This window comes from Danio rerio, chromosome 20 (genome assembly GCF_052040795.2).
Source record: "Danio rerio strain M-AB ecotype USA chromosome 20, GRCz13ab, whole genome shotgun sequence".
Lineage (NCBI taxonomy): Eukaryota > Metazoa > Chordata > Actinopteri > Cypriniformes > Danionidae > Danio > Danio rerio.
This window is the reverse complement of record NC_141040.1, coordinates 40,682,335-40,702,374: the sequence shown is the minus strand read 5'-3', so window position 1 is coordinate 40,702,374 and position 20,040 is coordinate 40,682,335. Positions and strand designations below refer to the sequence as shown.

The following is a 20,040-nucleotide window of genomic DNA, read 5'->3' as shown; positions in this document are numbered from 1 at the left end:
AACAGTATTTTATAGTGCAAGAACATTTTACAATTTGTACTGTGTTTTTAATTAAATAAATGCAGTTTTGGTGAGCTGGATAAGCTTATTTAAAAAAAATTTAAAATCGTACTGACCCCAAACCTTTGGCCGGTGTTGTTAATAAATTGTGGTCACCTTAGTATAAGGAAAATAATAAAAAGTCTAAAGTATACTTCAAATGAAATTTGAAAAAGGAACTGAAACGTGACTTCACAAATCGTGAATATCACAATATTATTAAATATTATACTAATATCAACAGCAATGTTGCCTAGCGACATAAAAAGTGCAGCATACTTCTTTTTTTTCCCTTGTCAACAATAAAAGGCAGTGCGGTGCGCCTTGCTTTCTCAGAACACCAAGATAGCAGAATAAATACACTATAGAGGGTCGAGTAGCAGAGCTGGTACAGATGTATCTGCACCTGTAGTATTACTCATGGAATGACTCGGATGTTTTCACAAACCAGTTGAATATCACAACCGCATTGTGCAACATCTGATAAAGTTTGTGTGTTTGTCAGATATTTCTGTAACTGGTCTTCTCTCTCTGCTGCCATTGTTGTTGTATTTGGCAGTACACTCAAGCAGCACGACACGTTTAGTTGGAGCATTTGAAAGCATTATACCGTCACTTAGCCTTTTCGAAATTCTCTTTGCCCTCAAACAAAGAAAAGATTTTAGTTTGAACTATCACAGAGACTTTATTCTAATGTGATGTGGCCAATTTAATCCCCCTCTCATTTAGTTACAATTTTATTTAATGTTTTCTCTTGAGACGCTAAGTGGGAGGTGTACTCATTTTGCTCATTTTGATCTTAAATTATCATGTTAAAATAGTTAATGGAAAGTATTAATTTAAAAGTAACATGTTGTTTTTTTCTTCAGAGAAATCTGTCAGGGTATAATTTGTATGCTGTATTTTAGCCAGCACCACTTAAGGAGTTTTGGATGTTGAGGTAAAACAATAGAGAAAAACTCCCCAAAACTTGACTAAGTTGCTTTTACGGCAGAGCAAAGAAGATTTACTCTGTTTTAATAATGTGTTGACAAAACTGAGGAGTTTTCTGAACTTGAGTTGTGACAGGATGCCTTACAGTTCATAGTTCCTTTTAAACCACTTGCTAATTAGCTGCACTTCTTGTGGTAATTGCATTGATGTCAAAGGATGAGACATTGAAATGACTGGGAAAACGGCCAGTAACCACACAAGCTCAAGACAGATTCGCCCTGTTAAAGACATGCTTTTGGGAGATTTAGGGAACCAGTCAAGTGTTTGATTTTTAAGTATCTCCCACCAATACGCTATTACCATATAAACCATAATATTGCTGTAACACCTGTCTGGAGCCAAGCTGGCCTTAGTTACCTTTGTATAACTTAAAAAGGATTTTTGCTGTTACTTTTTTCCCTGTCTGCAAGAACAGAGATGCTGCAGTCAGCTCTTCTTAAATCTGGGGTTAGTCTTTGCAGATCTTTTTAGAGAGCGAGTCTTTGTCTTGGAAATGCAGTGTTATCTGTCATCTTTCGCTAATGCAGATTGATTTTTACTTTGAGGTGGCTTAAGAAGAGGTTTTAGAACTTTTCTCTTTAAACTTTTGAAACTTTGACTTTTATAAACTTGACCTTAGGAGGAAAGTTGTGTATGTTTTTATAAAACATGGTATACAGCTTAAACGTGTGTATTTTAATGCTTTTTTTCAAATTATTTGTAAGAATGTATTAATCTATGATGAGCCGGTTTAAAATCAATTAAAAAATATATAATGATTCAGATCATTAGGAACGGGTGTCAAACTCAATTCCTGGAGGGCCGAAGCCCTGCACAGTTTAGTTCCAACCCTGCTCCAACACACTTACCTGTAGGTTTTAAACAAGCCTGAAGGACTCAATTAGTTTGATCAGGTGTGTTTAATTAGGGTTGGAACTAAACTGTGCAGAGCTGCGGCCCTTTTGGAACTGAGTTTGACACCTGTGATTTAGAACGTTAACGAATAAATGAATGGCTACACAGCTTTAAGGGTGAGTTCACCCAAAAAAAGAAAATTGGTATTAATTCCTTACCCTTTTTTAATAGTATTTATTAGTTATGGTGAATTGGAAAAGCTAAATTGTCCGTAGTGTATGTGTGTGAATGAGAGTGTATGGGTGTTTCCCAGATTAAAGCCAATAGATCTCTTTACCCATCTCCCACCATGCAAGTTGATACGCACTTTAAAACACACACAAATGCACACCTTTATGTATTCTCATTCTTTCTTGCTTTGTTAATATATTGTAGTCTCTACTGTTTAATAATTAATTTAAATTATGTTAAAAATAAATTAATTAATTTGCGCCCTCTCATGGTAGGTATGCACAATGTATACAGCCGTACGGCCCCAGGCGTCACTGCTGAAGTGCACTAGTTATTTAGTTCATTTATTTTTTAAAGAATATATTTTTATTTTGCAAAGAAATGTCCAGCATTTGAGAAATGGTAAAAGGGTGCTTGTTCATTTCTAAATCATCTTAATAAATTTTGTTAGAATATATCATAAATTGTATTACTGTAAATGGTGAGTTCAGTAAATCCTTATATCCATAATATTGAGTGCCACATTTCCCTTTGAAACCTCACCCATCAGGTTATGTTTAGTTGTATAGACCGGATATGAGGCTGTGTATTGCTTAGCAGTCTTCTGAGCCGGGACTTTCGAAAGCGATAATATTCAAGTATTAATATTAATCAATAATTTTGTTCTTTTCTGTCGACAGGTGGTAATAAACTGTGCCATTCCCAAGGGGCTGAAATACAACCAGGCCACGCAAACCTTTCACCAGTGGCGAGATGCACGGCAGGTGTACGGCCTTAACTTTGGCAGCAAAGAGGATGCCAATGTATTTGCCAGTGCCATGATGCATGCCCTAGAGGTGCTGAACTCTCAGGATGCAGGTGAGAAAGCCCTTTTCACTGCAGGGTGCGAAGTTTAACTACATGTGAATTGTGTGAGCTCGGCTGTGTATTATGATGCTGTAATGCTGCATTTATAGTGACACTTGAAGAATCATGTCATATATCTCTATGCATAGATAGTTGGACGGACGGACGGACGGACGGACTGACAGACAGACAGATAGATAGAAAAATGAATGGTTGGATAGATGGACGGATTGATGAAAGGATAGATAGATAGATAGATAGATAGATAGATAGATAGATAGATAGATAGATAGATAGATAGATAGATAGATAGATAGATAGATAGATAGATAGATAGATAGATAAATAGATAGATAGATAGATAGATTTTTAAAATGTTTTTATTAAAATTGCTTGCTACAATGAAGAATATAGCAAATTGGATAATTAGTTGTTGTTTATGAAATTATAATTTTATTATTATTAATATTATTATGATTAAATTAATTGTTGTAGTTATAATTAAATGTATATTAATGTTTTCTAGACATTGTTAATTATTAATATTTTTAGTGTTAATATATTTAAATGAATTGTTTTAGTTATAATTAAATTCAAATTATTGGTTTCTAGACATGATATTAGTAATTATTATTATTATTATTATTATTATTATTATTAATAGTAATGATAATATAAATAAATAAACAATAATAATTAATTATTGCAAGGAGGATGATGATGATGATTATTGTCATTTATTTATAATAAAATAAAATAAATAAATAATAATTATTATTATTATAATGATGATGATAATAATAATAATAATAATAATAATAATAATAATAATGATAAATACAAATAATAATAGTAATAATAATAATAATAAATAATAATAAACAATAACAAAAACTATTATTATTAATGATAATTATGATGATAATAATTATGATTATAATAAAATAATAATAAAAACAATAAATAAATTAATAATAAATGTCTATTTTTGTTTATTAATAAAATTAATAAAATAATAAACGATTATTATATTAATATAATATAATAATAACATTATTATTATTATTAAAAATCAATAATAATACAATTTATAACAATAATAATGATGATAATGACAATATAAAATATAAATATTACAATTTATTTTCATAAAAATGTTATTTTTTTACTCGAAACTAGTAAAATACGGAAATATGCATGTGATTATTATTAGTTGTTGTTTTTCATTTTTAAATGTAAACATCTTAAAACTCAATTGTTATAATAATAAATAAATAATAAATCATTTAGAAACCATACCTGTAAACTAATTTGCAATTAATAATAATTATTATTATAATGTAATAATTTATCATTAAATTATGCATTTCTATAAATCATTCTTATTGTTATGTCTGAATTATTAGCAGAAACACCAACAACAAGTGTTAATTTTATGGTTGTTATTGCCTCCATTTTAAAAGTCATTTTGACAAAAGTAACTTCATCCTTTAACCCTGATGAAATCATTGTAACACACAGGATTTCATTACTACAAGACTGCTGATGCTGCTGATTTAGGAATCTTCACTCTCCGTTTATTTATTTTTTCCATGCCAGACACTGTTTTAAATCTTTTAAAAGCACTCTAATCAGCAAATGGTCTTGTACTGTGTGTGTTTAGCGCTGGCGAGCTCTGCACAACTTAACAATGTTCTGATCTCTGCCCAGTAACTGAGGTCACTCTTGGAGCCGAACTCGACCTATTGTGCTCAATTAATTGCCATTTAGCGAACAGGGATGTTGTTTTGCCGTGCATGTTGTTTATGAGAGCGAGAGTCTGGGTTACCTCTGTTTGGATTTCGAGGGAGTCGCTGTGACTTTTAAATTGGAACCGTTGGTCTTTAGCAGTTTCAAGTGCTTGTGCTCATACACGTGTCTAGCTGTTCTTTGTATGCCGTCTTGAGACCCTTGCATGGTCGCAGCAGGGGGTTCATCTCTATACTGAGCTCAATGTTCACAGCATGTTCATTGCTTCGGCTGTTTTCCCTTTAGAAACAGATGATGCTTTGTTTTGTGGACTGGGCTCTCTTTGAGATATGGCAGATCTGTGATTCCTGAACTGGTGCATATTGAGCTGTTCTCTGTTCTTCACAATGACTGGGTCATTCTGGTGACCTTGTGCTGTGTGTTCAAGGCAAGGACGCTTTTAAAAGGATTGTTTGCATCTTTTTCAGCATGTTGGATTCTAGTCGGTTGGGCTTTCGTTATATGTAAATAATGCTTCAGGGATGTATAGAATAAACATGAATGTCACAGTTTGATTTTTGGCATGTTGACCCATACTTTGAATGCTTTGAGAGTAGAGATGTTTGTAATTATAGACAATTATTCTAATTTACATAATAACAGTGATTGGGGGGTGACACGATGGCTCAGTGGTAAGCATTGTCGCCTCACAGCAAGAAGGTTGCTGGTTCGAGTCCTGGCTGGGTCAGTTGGCAGTTTTGTATGGGGTTTGCATGTTTCGATTTCCCCCACAGTACAAAGACATGAGCTATAGGTGAATTGAATAAACTAAATTGGTCGTAGTGTATGTGTGTGTGAAGGGCGACGCAGTGGCGCAGAGGGATGTGCTGTCGCCTCACAGAAAGAAGGTTGCTGGTTCTAGCCTCGGCTGGGTCAGTTGGCGTTTTTGTGTGAAGTTTGCTTGTTCACCCTGCATTGGCGTGGGTTTCCTCTCGAGTGCTCGGGTTTTCGCCACAGTCCAAAGATGTGGTACAGCTGAATCGGTTAGGCTAAATTGTCCGTAGTGTATGAGTGTGGATGACTGTGTGTGAATGTTTCCCAAGGATAGGTTGCGGCTGGAAGGGCATCCGCTGCGTAAAAAAACAAACAAAAAAAAAACCTGCTAAATAAGTTGGCGGTTCATTCCGCTGTGGCGACACTGGATTAGGGGACTCAGCCAAAAAGAAAATGAATGAATAAATGAATAAGTGTGTATGGATATTTCACAGTACTGGATTGCAGCTAAAAGGGCATCCACTGTGTAAAACGTGTGCTGGATAAGTTGGTGGTTCATTCCGCTGTGGCGACCCCTAATGATTTAATGGATTAAGCTGAAGAATGATTGAATGAGGACAATGAATGTGAATGTCGATATTGAGGAAGTTTCAGCCTCATTTAAGAGGTGTGCTGGCCTGTGGAAGACAAATGTTTGGCTCATGTCGTCACAGACAACACGGCCTAAGACGGCCAAGGCCTATGTTCTTTGTTTAGTGTCATTGATTTAATAGTTTCATTGAATTTCATTCATTGAACATGTACATGTAGTCATCACCTACATACTGTTTAAGTGCAGGTGAACTTTGATCAATAATAACTTGAACATTTAATAGCTATTAGTAATTTGTTACTAATACTACTGATACTTTGAATGTTTTGAGTTTAGAGATCTTCATAATTCTAGACAATTATTTTATTTATTTTTTAGTCAAGAAATTAGAAAATGCTCAATGTTGTTTTAACAATCAATCTGGTATTTATGCGAGAAACACATGACACAGAGTCATTTATACGTCAACTTTTTTTTAGCTAAAAACGTGAACCTTTAATGTGTTTTTGGGACTGAAAACGCATAAATTAAAATAATAAACTTTCTGTTTTTGGATGCATCATTGTTTTGTAAAAGCAGCCTGAGAGATTCTGTTTTACTTTAAATAATGGAGAAGACATAGTTTATGTTATTAGACATAAAATTAATATTTGTTTTGGGCGTTTAAAAGAGAATGGCACTTTATAATTTGATTCTGTTTTATATTTTATTTAGGTTTTCATATTTTTTTTTTTAGCTTTGAGAACCTTGGAGTTATAAAGAATTTTAAGGGAATTACAGGTTTCTAGAAGTTTTTTTATACAGGTTTATAGTGTTTTAAATGTCACTTGTAAAGGCGTAAGGATATACAGCAGAATATTTGACAGTATTTTTGAATGAAATTAAGAAATTTGACTCTCACCCTTATCCTTTTCCCATCTAATATTTCATAATTGTATTTCTTTTAGGCTTATTTCAGTTTAAAATATATTTTATCCACAAAAAATCTCAGTTTCGACATTGGTTTCACGGTATCACGGTTTTGTCATTACTGCATTAAAATATGTTTTTTTAATTATCAGGGTAAAAAACAACACTTTTTCTGATTTGATCACAACATATTTTTTAAGAAACATTTAAAATACTTTGGAAAAGTAGCTTTTGATGTGGAGGGTCATTTTCTGCTTGAAGCCCTAAAAAAGTAAACAAAATAGTCATAAAGACACGTAAAAAACAAAACAAAACAAAAAAACTTACTTGTATCATAGGAACAGTTTAACAATTTATTTTAACAATGAACATTACTTTTCCAAACCACTGTAAACCTCGAAATAGGTTATTGTCCCATGCCTAGTCAACAATAAAACATTTATTCCCCAAATATCATAAAACCAGCTATTTTATGCCAATCAATAATAAGCTTCAATAAGACAAAATGTGATACAGCTTATTTTATAATATTGTGTGCATAAAGCCACTCAGTCGATTCTAATAGAACTAGAATGTCTCTTTCTTCTAATAAGTAATGGCTAACTTTGTTGACTCTGTTAGGATGAAGGATTCAAATGCTTCTCTCCCTCACCACACGACAACCTCAAAACAATATGCATTTCTGAGTGTGCCTCACACAGGTGAGTGGGCTTGACAAACCACCTGTAGAAAAGAAAACACACTCTTTAACCTCTCTGACTCTTTAATCGACACTTGCACCAGTTTTGCACATTTGCACCAGACACATTCTTACAGTCACTCCATATCTCTCTAAAAAAACACTGTGCGTTTATAAAGAGTTCTTTACTCTGGTGAGTGGGTTTGACAAACCACCTGTATAACAACGCTTCTATCCCCAAATAAAAACAGTCCCTCCTCCTTACTCCAGAATTTAATTATGAGCACTAACTGTTCCTTTGTCTAAAAAAAAAAAACACTTCTTTTGTGTAACATCTTAAATCGTCACTTTGGACGAAAGCACATGCTAAGTGACTAAATGTAAATGTCAAATGAACTAGTTTAAGAAAATGATTCTCTGCTTTACTTAATGCACACATTAGTGTTTCTGAAATCTTCTGCACAGCATCTCTCTCATTTTTTTACTCAAGTTCATCCACAAATTTGACCACTGCAGTACTTCTTAATTGTGTAAAAGTATCACGTATCAAGGTTTCGCAGTATTTTCCAGTGGAGTTCTTGTTTTGTATCTGAGCGAGAAAGAAACAATATCCATTCAAGCAATGCAGAAATGGCGACTGTAACCATTCGCCTTGACCTTCAGCTCTTTGTCTCACTAATCACATGATGGAAAGTTATCTAGTCACTGCGCTGGGCTCCTGTTATCGCCACAGGACGCGTCAGACTCTCTGGCCTTATTACCGTCTATTAATTTCCTGATAGCATGGCAGTTAATTATGCAAAGCGATGTTAATTATGCATACTTTACTCATGTGCAGAATAGACTCCCATGATCCAAAAAAAAAAAAAAAAAAATGCTGAATTAACAATGTAACAATGCTGTTTACTGTGAAATTCACATTTGAATCTCAGGCTCTCAGAGAGAAGCTGTGGGGAACATAGAGAAATGTCTGCTCAGCTCCTGTTGCCTCAGGGAGAGCATCTTTAATGAAGACGATTCGCCTTTTGGGATTTTCATCTCTCCCTCTTCTCATCTGCCTTCCAGCTGATCCCTCTTGCCTCCATATTCCTCCATATTCCTTATTCATACACTTTCTCTCCGAATAGATGCTAGGTATGCATTTACAGTAGCTGTACTTCGTCCTGGTGTTGAGGATAACATATAATTATAATTGAAAGTAGTTCAAAGAGATTATGACTTTTGCTGCTGGTGATAATAAATCTGAGAGAAAGGTTTATGTTGGGAGTGAGAATCTCATCGCGTTCATGCGAAAAAAAAAAAAAACCTTTGTGTATGGCATATATTAATATTTATAACCCACTCGATTTTATATGGTTAAATACAATTCTGGGATATGGCTCCTGTCGCTCCACAACTACTAGAACGTATTACATAGTACACAGTTTTAAGAACTGTTTTTAGAATGCATGACTTCCAGTACGCACTGCATTGTTTATTGTTGAATGTTCATCTACTGGTTTTGTCATGTATTTTTCATATTCTTTATTTTACCAGGAATTTCTCATTGAGTGATGCATCTCTTCTACCAGGGGGTCCTGGCCAAAATGGCAGCACAAAAAGTTTTAGATACAAAATTAGACACGCATAGAATATAGTGTACTGTATTAAAATTTACACAAAACATTCACATGATTTACCAGGTAAGACTTCAAAAGATTTATAAAAATATTTAGAGATGGAATTGTTCATAACATGATAATACTTTGCATTTCATTTCCTAATGTAGGGTCAAAGGAGGAAAACACTCTGAGGAAAACTCTCTTTCCAAACTCTGTACATACTCAAGGAACATTTAAAAGTAATTCATAAAGATTTTGTGGACTATAATTACAAGTATAATATGATAAAAGGTTACAAATATAAGATGGCAATTTACTCAATAATGCCATATTGGTGAATAGAAGCATATTTTCTCTTTTGGTGCAGAAAAACCAACCAACCAACCATTTTGTACAAAGTACAATAATAAATACGTGAAGATGCATTCGTCATAAATCGTATTGCAGCATTATTCATACTGTCCAACTTTTTTAATAACGACATGTTTGCATGGATATAAACTACATCACCATTAGGCATGGCCTGTATAAGATTGACGGTAAGATAATCTTGGATAAAAGTCACGGTTTAAAATTACTGCTCTAATATATACAATTATTTTAAAATTTCTGGATAAAAAAGAGAAACATTTATAATATTTTGGAGCAGTAAATATGTCAGGGTAAATAATTCAAATGGATCATTGACGTCTGCTGTATTTGTTAGTTTCAAAAACACAGATTTCTTTACAATTTAAAACGGCATCTTTAGATATCTTTTCTGCTGGAGACACTGTTGTCCTAAAAACAACAACAACAACAACAAAAAAAACAATAAATAAAAAATCTTACATATACTGTAGGAACGGTATAACAGAAAATTTTGGCAGTTTTAAAACCTTGACTTTTCCAAACCGAGGTATATCTTGAAAATTGTTATCGCCCCATGTCTAATTACCGTAATCTATCACTGAAAGTTTTGCATAATTCTTTTTCTTGCTTTAAAAGGAAGACACTTAATATGAAAAAGAAAACCCAATTTTGATCTGAGCTTCTTTACAAGATTTTCAATATGAATATTAAAACCCAATCATTCATCAAGTCATATGCCCCAAAAAATTACGTTTGGTGTTTTTTTTCCAACTACTTACTTATTTTCCAACTACTTATTTAAACTGAGTTTTTTTTGGGGACAATTAATTGTTTTATGTTCAAAACACTTACATTTGTAAAAACTAACAAGTTAACTTAATTCTTTCTTGTGGTCCCAACATAAATCGATTATGTGGAACCCAGAATTTTTCACAGTGTGTTTTGGATCATGAATTTAAACTATTACCGTCTAACAGACCCAAGGTTTTAAAGAGTTTAAATTATTATTAAGATTTATAAAGAAATTTGAAAAGGGCATTTGTTTGTATGTCAGGCGGTCTTAGAGTCATGGTAAAATGTCTGCGTAAAAATGTCCCTTAAAGTCAGTGTAAAATGTTTTTTTGTGTTTACATGAATTATGTTTTGAAAAATGTCTGTCAATGAAGTTGCATAGTACTGAATTTTCATATTTGGCTTAATGAATTCGAAAAATGTTGAATATCAACTGACTAATTTTGGAAACTAAAACATGTTGAAAGCTTGTATTTTAAAATGCTTAATTTATGAACCATTTTTGAACACTTCACTAAAACCTAAATATCTAGTGTTACATAGCAAACAAGGGGCCGTTTTCATTCAGTATGTTTATTGAAGCTGTTTGCAATGGTTGAAACGGTAACACTTCATTTTAAGGTTAAAAATAATGCATTAGTTAAGCATTAATTAATGATCACAATTAAGCATTAGTTAAGAACAAAAACACTATTATTGGTTAACAACATTGAGTCAAAAAGAGTGAGACATCTGCTGTGATCATAATACAGCTCGTAACTAGCTGCATAACATTTGAGAACCACTGAGCTACTGTCACACTACCAACTAACATGGTTATTATGCTATTAGCATCGCGTCCTGGTGTTACAGTATCTCTGCTGAAATTGCTAATGCCCGTGGGTACCTGGCATGGTGACAATGATTTTTGGGGTAGTGTGTTAAACTGCACTAAACAGCCAGCAGTGGGATCCCACATTACTGAGCCAAAGCAGCAAAGAGTAATTGGCTCTTCTCTAATTCACTCTATTGTCAATGTTAAGCTGTGTACAGCTGCGGTAGGGCTAAATGGCTGCGCTCTTTTCAGTCAGTATCCAGGTCTCCAAGTTGACTTGTTTACAGTATGTGCTTGTATTAGCTCTTTAACCGAAACTCTGAATGAAGTTCAGTTAAGATTTATTAACCTTTAGTGCAGTTTTGGGATGCTTCCATGTTGGAGAGCTAAAACAAGGACCGGCAACACATCTAGTCAAAGTAGAGTAGATTGTGCATGTGCGTTTGACCTTGAAATCCTTCACGACTGTTTACCCGCAATTATTTACATAACTTTGAATAAACCATCATGTGATTTAGAAAATGAAGGCTGTGATGGACAAAAAAACTGTTCTAAGCCATTGAACTCTCTTTAGCATTATTTGTCAATTACAGTTTTATTTATATGGCACTATTAAACACAACTAAAGTTGACCAATGTGCTGCACAATACAAATTACAAAGAGAAAGATTTAATATTATAGCTTAAACAAACAATTCTCACTGATAAAATGCCAAATCAAAAAGGTAAGTTTGCAATCTAGCTTTGAAAAGACAGAGAGAGACCGAGATGATATAGATCTGATACAGCGGAGCAGAGCATTCCACAATCTAGAACCAGCTACTGCAAAAGCACGGTCACCCCTGCATTTCAGCCTTGACTTAGGGATGCATAATGATCTCTGGTTTGATGACCGAAGAGAGCGACCAGGCTGATGTTCAGTCAACAGGTCAGACTGATAAGAAAGTGCTAGACCATTTAATGTTTTAAAAACCAAGAGAAGAATTTTAAAAGTGACACAATAGTGTACAGACAAGCAGTGCAAAGAGCGTAAGACTGTGTGAAGGGGTCATGTTTTTTGGTAAAAAACACCTCTCTAAAAATTTGACTACATGTTGCAACGATGCATAGCACAAGCTCAGTGATTGGTTGACTCGGCAACGATGATGAGTGTGGGCAGGGGTGAGAGCCATGCAAACCCATGGAAGCTAGTGTTTTTAAGAGTCGAGTCCCGTAAAGGAGCTCAAAATGGAAACTTTTGCTTTGTGTTTACCTTATGATTAAAGTTGTTGCAGGTCTGCCAGTTCCCACCTCAGAATGAATGAGTTTTAGCTACTTGTAGCGTTCAGAAAAAAACAAAACACCAGTGAGGAAACTCGGCACAGAGGAATATCAAAACTGCCAGTTGCAGAGCAACTTAAAAAGCACACAGAAGTATCAATGCATGGCAATGTGAAAGGCACTCGACACAGAAATACAAACCAGACTTTACTCGCAACTATTCAAGTCTGCAGTATGATGGTTTACTCGAAACTATTTACATAACTTTAAATGAACTACCATGCGATTTAGAAAATAAAAGTTGTGATGGACAAAAAATGCTCTAAGCAATTGAACTCTCTTTAGCTTTGTTTATTTGCACACTTGAAAATTTTTTTTATTAAAAATTTCAAACCCTGTTGAATTTACGCAGAATTGCAGCGTCACTTTAAAACTGTAGTATGAGTGTTTACTCGCAATTATTTACATGACTTTAAATAAACCTCTGTGTAATTTAGAAAACGAAGGCTGTGAAAAAGTTCTAAGCCATTTAACTCTCCTTCGCGTTATGTATTCGCTCAATTGAACAAGACAAGTAAATTAAAATGTGCCATCTTGAATGTACTTAAAAAATGTTCCAAGCCCTTTAACTCTCATTAGTGTTATTTATTAGTACACTTGAACATTTTTATTAAAATGTGCCCCCTGTTTAGACTGTAGTAGGACAGTTATTTGCACTTTATAGAATTAACTTTATTTTAACCACCATGTAATTAAAAAAGTTCTTAGGAAATGAGCTTTAGCTTTATTTATTAGCACACTTTTTTTTTTTAGTAATTATTTTATTTAAATGCACTCCCTGTTGAACATACAGAAAATTACAGTATTGCTACAAGACTATAGTTTACTCGCAGCTATTTACATAACTTTAAATAAACCACCATTTAATTTAGAAAATTAAAGCTGTGATGGACAAAAAAAGTACTAAGCAATTGAACACTCTTTAGCATTATGTATTAGCACAACTGATCAAAACAATTAAATTATGCTTCCTTGAATGTACTCAAAATTACAGTGTTGCTACAAGACTGTAGTAAAACCGTTTACTTTTAACTATTTCTATGACTTTAAATGACCAAGTAATTTAGAAAATGAATGTTGTGATTGAAAAAGTTCTAAGTAATTTTTACTCCCTTTAGCGTTATTAGCATGCTTGAAAACATGCGCCCTCTGTTGAATATTCACAAAACGACAGTGTTGCTTACTCGCATTACTTAACTTTATATAAACCCCCATGTAATTTATGAAATGAAGGTTGTGATGAACAAAAAAGAAATTAGCATGTGAACTATCTTTAGTGTCATTTATTAGCACACTTTAAAATGCACCCCTTTTGAATATACACAAAATGATTGTGTTGCTAGGCAGATTTGGTACTAAATCATGTCAGTCGGCGTTTTCCTAGCATATTCCTGACCCCAGGTGGGCTAATACCACATGCCACAATCCTAGAATGTGATCCACTGTCTTCTATGCCATATCTAAACACAGACTCAGGTGGAATAACAATGTAGTCATCTCTCTTTTTTGAGACTCGTAGTTGCTATGTTTGTATTTTTGGACCGTCGCATTGAGTAGTATGTTTACACTGCTTTCCTGGAATGTTTGTGGCTTGTTTTGTGTTAAAGGATATGTTTAGGTGATGGCAATCCCCTTTGAAAATGTTAATGTTTACTTTTACGGCCAATATTTGTCATTTGGAGGGACATGTTTATGTTGGTAAACCTATTTATTTTTCCAAACCCCTAGAATGTGTGTGTCTAATTTTAGTCTGGTGTAATGTGCAACACCGAGTCACATGCCGGGTTGATGTTACCCTGACATTAAAGCCATAGACTGTGTGTGAGATTTGGTAAGTTTTTATATAAATACTGTTGCTAGCATGACTGAGGAGTCGAAGGCAGAAAGCCATAGAGCTCCTGACAACATGGGTTATATATACATACAGACATGATGGATGTGTTGATTGATGTATTGGTGAGGTAACCGCACGAACATGTTTGTCATTGAGAAATCAACCGTCCCAACCAGACGATCTGCCTGCGGAGTGTACATGAGAAATCTGAGCTTTTATCTTTCCCACGGGTAATTTGAGTTTGATTATTGTAAACTTTACTCTTTCTTCTTCATGTCGTCTTTTGTTTGCCTCCCACCTTGACGTGACCGCTAGAAATGTGTGAACAAAGATTGAGTGCTCACCATCCACAGACAGACACGCAGGTGCTGGTTTAGGACTAGGATGTGAAGTTTGTTTTAGTGCTGCTGGGATGGCAGCAGTTGAGTTTTTTTTTTAAGTTAAGCTGTTGGTTAAGCTCCTTCAATAACCTGGGTTTAGCTGAAGCTGTGTGATTTCTCACACCGTGAAATGTCTGGGGGGATAAAAGACCTAGTTGTCTGCTTAAATAAGCACCTTGTCAGTGTGGACTGTTATTGTTTGGGATGTATTTTCTGGCTGATATATAGGGCGAAAGTTCATGGTAATGATAGTATCAGTGTTGTGAAGTTACTTTAAAAAAGTATTAGATTACAAATGACCAACTACTATTGGAAAATTGTAATCTGATTACATTACTAATTACTTAATGTAAAAATTAATCAGATTACTAATTGCTTTAATTTTACTCTTAATGCATATAAACTGTAATACATATAAAAAATACCTATGAAAATAAAAAATAAACTGCAGCTCTTTCAAATATTCAATGAGAAACATTACAATAGGTTGATCACAACAGCTTGATATATTCAAAAGGCTTAGAGTTTGCCCAAAACTTAAAATCTTCTCATCATTCACTTGTTGATTGTTGCAAACCTGTTGATGATGAAAACTGGACACCTCTAGTCATTGACATCGGTGTATGCAAAAGCACTGCAGTGTTTGGCTGTTCTGTGTTTGTCTGAGGTAGTTAGAAATGTGTATATTCCATACAAAGTATAAAGCTTATCGGTCAGTTCTTGTCGCTTGACTCGTGGAATTCAGCTGGAAAATGGGAGCAAACACAATATGCAATCCGAATAGGCGTGCGCAAGCCACGCTCCTCCATTGGAAATTAAGAACTTGCGTGCACAAAAGATGCGATATGTGAATAGCCCCTTAAGCAGCTATGCTTCTCTTCACTATCACCTTCAATCCCAATCCTGCACAAAAATTCAATTCAGCCTGTTTAATTGGACCATAGTGTTTTTGAGTGCCGGGTGTTCTCCTTGGTGATTAGTATTGTTATAGAATGCTTTCTGTTCAAATACTTGAAGAAGTTGCTGGTCGAGTTAAAAGCAGTCGAAAGTTCTTTAGAGACTGGACATTTTTTGTTTTTAAGCTCAATGAAATCAAACTAAAATCTGATATTTCCACTTGAAGAAGCAGCCACTCTCATCAGCAACCATTTCAGCTCAAGTTCTCCAGCAATTTTTGTAAAGCACATACTTATTAACTGACGATGCTGCGGAAAACGTGATTTAAAAGTAGTATTTTTTGCTTCTATATTAGTAACGCAAGTACCGCAATTACATTGACTTGAGTAACTGTAATTACACAAATTTAAAATGTAATTCCTTACATTACTGCATTCCCCAAAAATGTAATTAGAATACAGTTACACCCAACTCTGAATAGTATAAATCAAATGATTTAATGCATTTAAATTTGATTAAAAATGGTTTAAGTTCATAACATAACGTAACATTTTATGGACATTATTAAAAAAAAAAAAAAATCAGTTTTATAACTACAATTAATAATGGTATTTGTGGTTTTAAATATTGTTAGACGATAAAAAATGCAATAAGTATTAACTAAAACCAGTAAACTACAATTATTTTGTTACTTGAAATAAAATAAATCCTAAGTGAAAACACTTTCATTTAGTTTTTGTAAGTTATGAGTTTAATTTAAAGCAAAACAAAAAGAAATTAGTAAATAAACAAATATTTATAATTAAGCAATTCTAAATTACTAATAAATAATAAATAATGAAAATAAATAACAAAAAGGCAAAAATAAAAATGGCAGAAATGCAGACCAAATATCAGACCAAAGAAAAAATGCTTTGATAGATTGTGCTGTTTGAATAAATTGTACTAAAATAACACTGATCCAAATGTTAATTAAATGGAAATTATTTTTTTGACAATGTCTAATATTTAATGTTGGTCTAATAATGTTTGCCATCGGCCTAAAGCTGTGTGTTGCCAGTGGATTGTGCGCATGTTTAGTAATATTAATCTTTAAAGCATATCTTAAAGATGGCAAGTGTTACAAGCCACAATACTCTCCATTCATTGAAATGTATTTTTCTAATGACAAAAAGAAGTTTTTATTTACGCACAGTATTATGCACTCCTATTATGTTCATTTATGCATAAAAGACTGATTCCAATCTTATATCTTTTAACCAGAATGTGAGAAATGTGATCTTTAGAGGTCCAGATTCCTTAGCTGTCCCATGGCTCATCAGTCCTGACCTTTGTTTCATCACTTATGAGAAGGAAGGATAGAGGAAGGAATGGATGGAAAAAGTGTAATATAATCACATGGAAAAACAATAGACAAAGTTATTCACAGAGCCTATGTCTGGTAACAGTTATAACTGATCTTTTATAAGAAAATAGAGCTCTAATGTTAGGTTTCCCTCTCTAATCGCGTCCTCTAGGGTAGGGTCATGAGTTAAGGTTTCTGTGGCACCTTGCAGTGTATAAATACTGTCTTGTGATGACCCGTTGACAGTCGTCAGATCTGGGGGATGGCATGAGCTCATCCAGGTCACAACAAAGCAGACTTTTCACCCCCATCCCACCATAGACCCCCGGGAGCCTGCTGTATCTGCGTCGGGAGGTCTAAAAATGAAGGTCACCCCACTTTCAGACTCCACAGCTTGGCAGGACAGGTGTTTATCTTTTGAGACATGAGGGGAAATAGAAAGACACAACATTCCTGAGCCAAAAAAGAGCTTGTTTTTCTGCTGGTGGAGCCTGGATATGGCTGGAAAGAGGTGGGGGTGAACCCCGTGTCTGGTATGTGTTTGTTTTCTGACTTGTGGCACCACATGACCACCCAACAGCCAAGGTGGGAGAGATGACGTTGGCAGGCCCGAACACTTTTTATCGATGAGATCATTCTCTTGCTCCAGACACTTAATAGTCCTCGTTGCAGAAGGACTCTTCTATCCAGCTTTCTAAATAGCTCTTCTTGTCTGAGTCTTTTGAGATCTCTGTGGAAGCAGGTTGGCTGTGGAAGAAGCATTCTGATCTTAGTTTTGCAGGTTCTTTTGTTTTCAATTTTTGTGAATGGGAATCGTAGGTATACAACTTTAGAGCTCAATATCTGCACCACTACTCTGCCTGAGGGATTTGGTCCAGGCTCAGAGCGCCAGTGCAGAAAGGCAGGCCTGCAGGCACCTGTCCATCATGCCAGCCCCAAGAGTGTACCGCTTCCCGCAGAAGATCAGCCGCACTGAGATCATCTTGAGGAGTGAGTTTGATGGGGGTGGGAAGGGGCTTTAGCCTTGAGAGACTCCCAGCAGGGGCAGTCAGGTAGTCTGATATGGGGCATCTCTTTTCCTGTTTTATGTCACTTTTGGGTTTGCTGTGGTGTACTTGTGGTATGAAGTCAAATTGTAATTATTGTAACTGATTGTAGCCTTTGGATGTAGATGCAACTATGACCTTTTTAAAATGCAATGTTTGTAAAGATCTGGATTTGTAGTTGAAATGCTGGTGACTGGTGGTTGGATTATGCTGATGTCTGGGGCATCTTTTTGGGCAGTGTTGTCAAGCATTTTTGTAAAGCGATGTTGCTTGGCTATATTTCTATTAAAAATGGGCAACAGTATTGTTTTTGTACTCCATTAGTTACTCTATGTCTCACCTGGTTGCCCATTTATGGAAAAGGGTTATAAACGGCAGTGTGTGGGCCTTCGAGCTCTAAGTGGGCTGTACAAATCTGGAGTTATATTAATTTAATGTCTTGTACATGACATAGTCCAATATTGTGCTTTATAAATGTCTACACCTACCCCAACCCTAAACCCAACCTCCCAGTAACCTGACATCTTTTATTAATGTTTATTCCACCTACACCACCTAAACCCAACCTGCTTGTGGTTTAAGTCCCTCCTACTTGAAGGTCACCCAACCTACTTGCAGTGTAATCCCTCCCACTTGGATATCTCTGGGCTGCAGCGATACCTACTTGCATTTATGGCATAATTTCCCAAAGTTGCCCAGCAGTGTTGTTGGGCAGTTTTGTAAAGAGATGTTGCTTGGCTATGTTTCTATTAAAATGGGCAACAGTATTGTTTATGTACTCCATTAGTTACCTTATGTCTCAGATGGTTGCCCATTTATAGAAACGGGTTAAAAACTGCGGTCGGAGCCAGCTTCAAGTGGGTGGGACTTGAGCTCTAAGTGGGCTGTACAGATCTGGAGTTTTTATTTAGTTATTGTCTTGTACATGACACGGAATCCAATATTGTGCTTTATAAATGTCTACACATACCCCAACCCTAAACCCAACCTCAAGGTAACCTGACGTGTTTTATTAATGTTTATTCCACCTACACCACCTTAACCCAACCTAGGAGGCCACCCAATCTTCTTGTGGTGTAATCCCTCCCACTTGGAAGTCTCTGGGCTGCAGCTAAACCTACTTGCATTAATGGCATCATTTCCCAAAGTTGCCAGGCATCATTGCTCAGAAAGTTGCCCTTTGTATCATTAGTATCAATAGCAAGCGTCCTCTGTGTAAACATTCGAACATGGTTTAATATTTAGCTTCATTAAAACTTAAAGGGGTGGATTATACAAAACCGAAAATTGTCATAATTTAATAACTTTGCTCGTCACAAAACAGTTTGAGTTTCTACTATTGAACACAAATGAAGATATACTGACGAAAGCTGGAAACCAGTTTCCATTGACTTTCATAGTATTTGTTTGTCCTATTATGCAAGTCAATGATTATCAGTTTCAAACTTTCTTTAAGACATCTTTTTCAGGTTCTTAGAAAAAAAACTAACTTATAAAGGTTTGCGACCACTTTAGAGTTAGTAAATGGTGTTTATAATATTTTTTTTTTGGTAAACTATAATTTTAAGCTACACAGTTTAAAAGTGTGCCTTTATATTGCTCTATTGTCCTCTGATTTGCTCTGTACTATAATGTAGGCTCTGAATCGTGCAAGAAAACGTACCTGAAGCAATGTATTTTATTAAGCTGAGGCCCATACCTCAAATGAGCCTGGGTTGTAAATATTCAGGGTTTCTGCAGTGTCTTAAAAAGTCTTTAAATGTCTTAATTCTTAAAAAGTCTTAAATTTACTGAAATATTGTATTGCAGGACTTAAATATTTTTTGAAGAGGTCTTAATTGTCCTTTGCACCCATACGATCACCAGCAATCCATCTCAGTAAAATTTTAAGAATGTAATTTTATCATCATTTTTTTTTTTTTTACTAATTGCCTTACAATTACACTGGTTTAAAAGTTCTCCATGTATTTACTACAGAAGAAGCTGACTTGGAGAGACTGACTTGGAGAGACTGTTGTGCATACGGTTAGTTTAT

General features: G+C 34.9%; 1 protein-coding gene and 2 long non-coding RNA genes across 32 annotated transcripts in view; 2 read left to right on the top strand and 1 right to left on the bottom strand.

Moving 5' to 3' along the window:
* The window catches only part of LOC147839397 (uncharacterized), a 765,501-nt gene that overhangs the window by 293,831 nt on the left and 451,630 nt on the right, over nt 1-20,040 (bottom strand). The gene's annotated exons all lie outside the window — the stretch shown is intronic.
* The window catches only part of enah (ENAH actin regulator), a 200,018-nt gene that overhangs the window by 104,209 nt on the left and 75,769 nt on the right, over nt 1-20,040 (top strand). For 24 of the 30 annotated variants that reach the window (XM_087296721.1, XM_087296717.1, XM_087296715.1 and 21 more), the window contains 1 exon segment: nt 2,778-2,955. In XM_087296721.1, the coding sequence (XP_087152847.1) occupies nt 2,778-2,955 (178 nt within the window). 30 annotated transcript variants of the gene reach the window in all.
* Nucleotides 7,568-10,307, top strand: LOC141379383 (uncharacterized). The gene is made up of 3 exons (XR_015518849.1): nt 7,568-7,647; nt 9,162-9,307; nt 9,394-10,307. It is a non-coding gene; the product is annotated as an uncharacterized LOC141379383 (long non-coding RNA).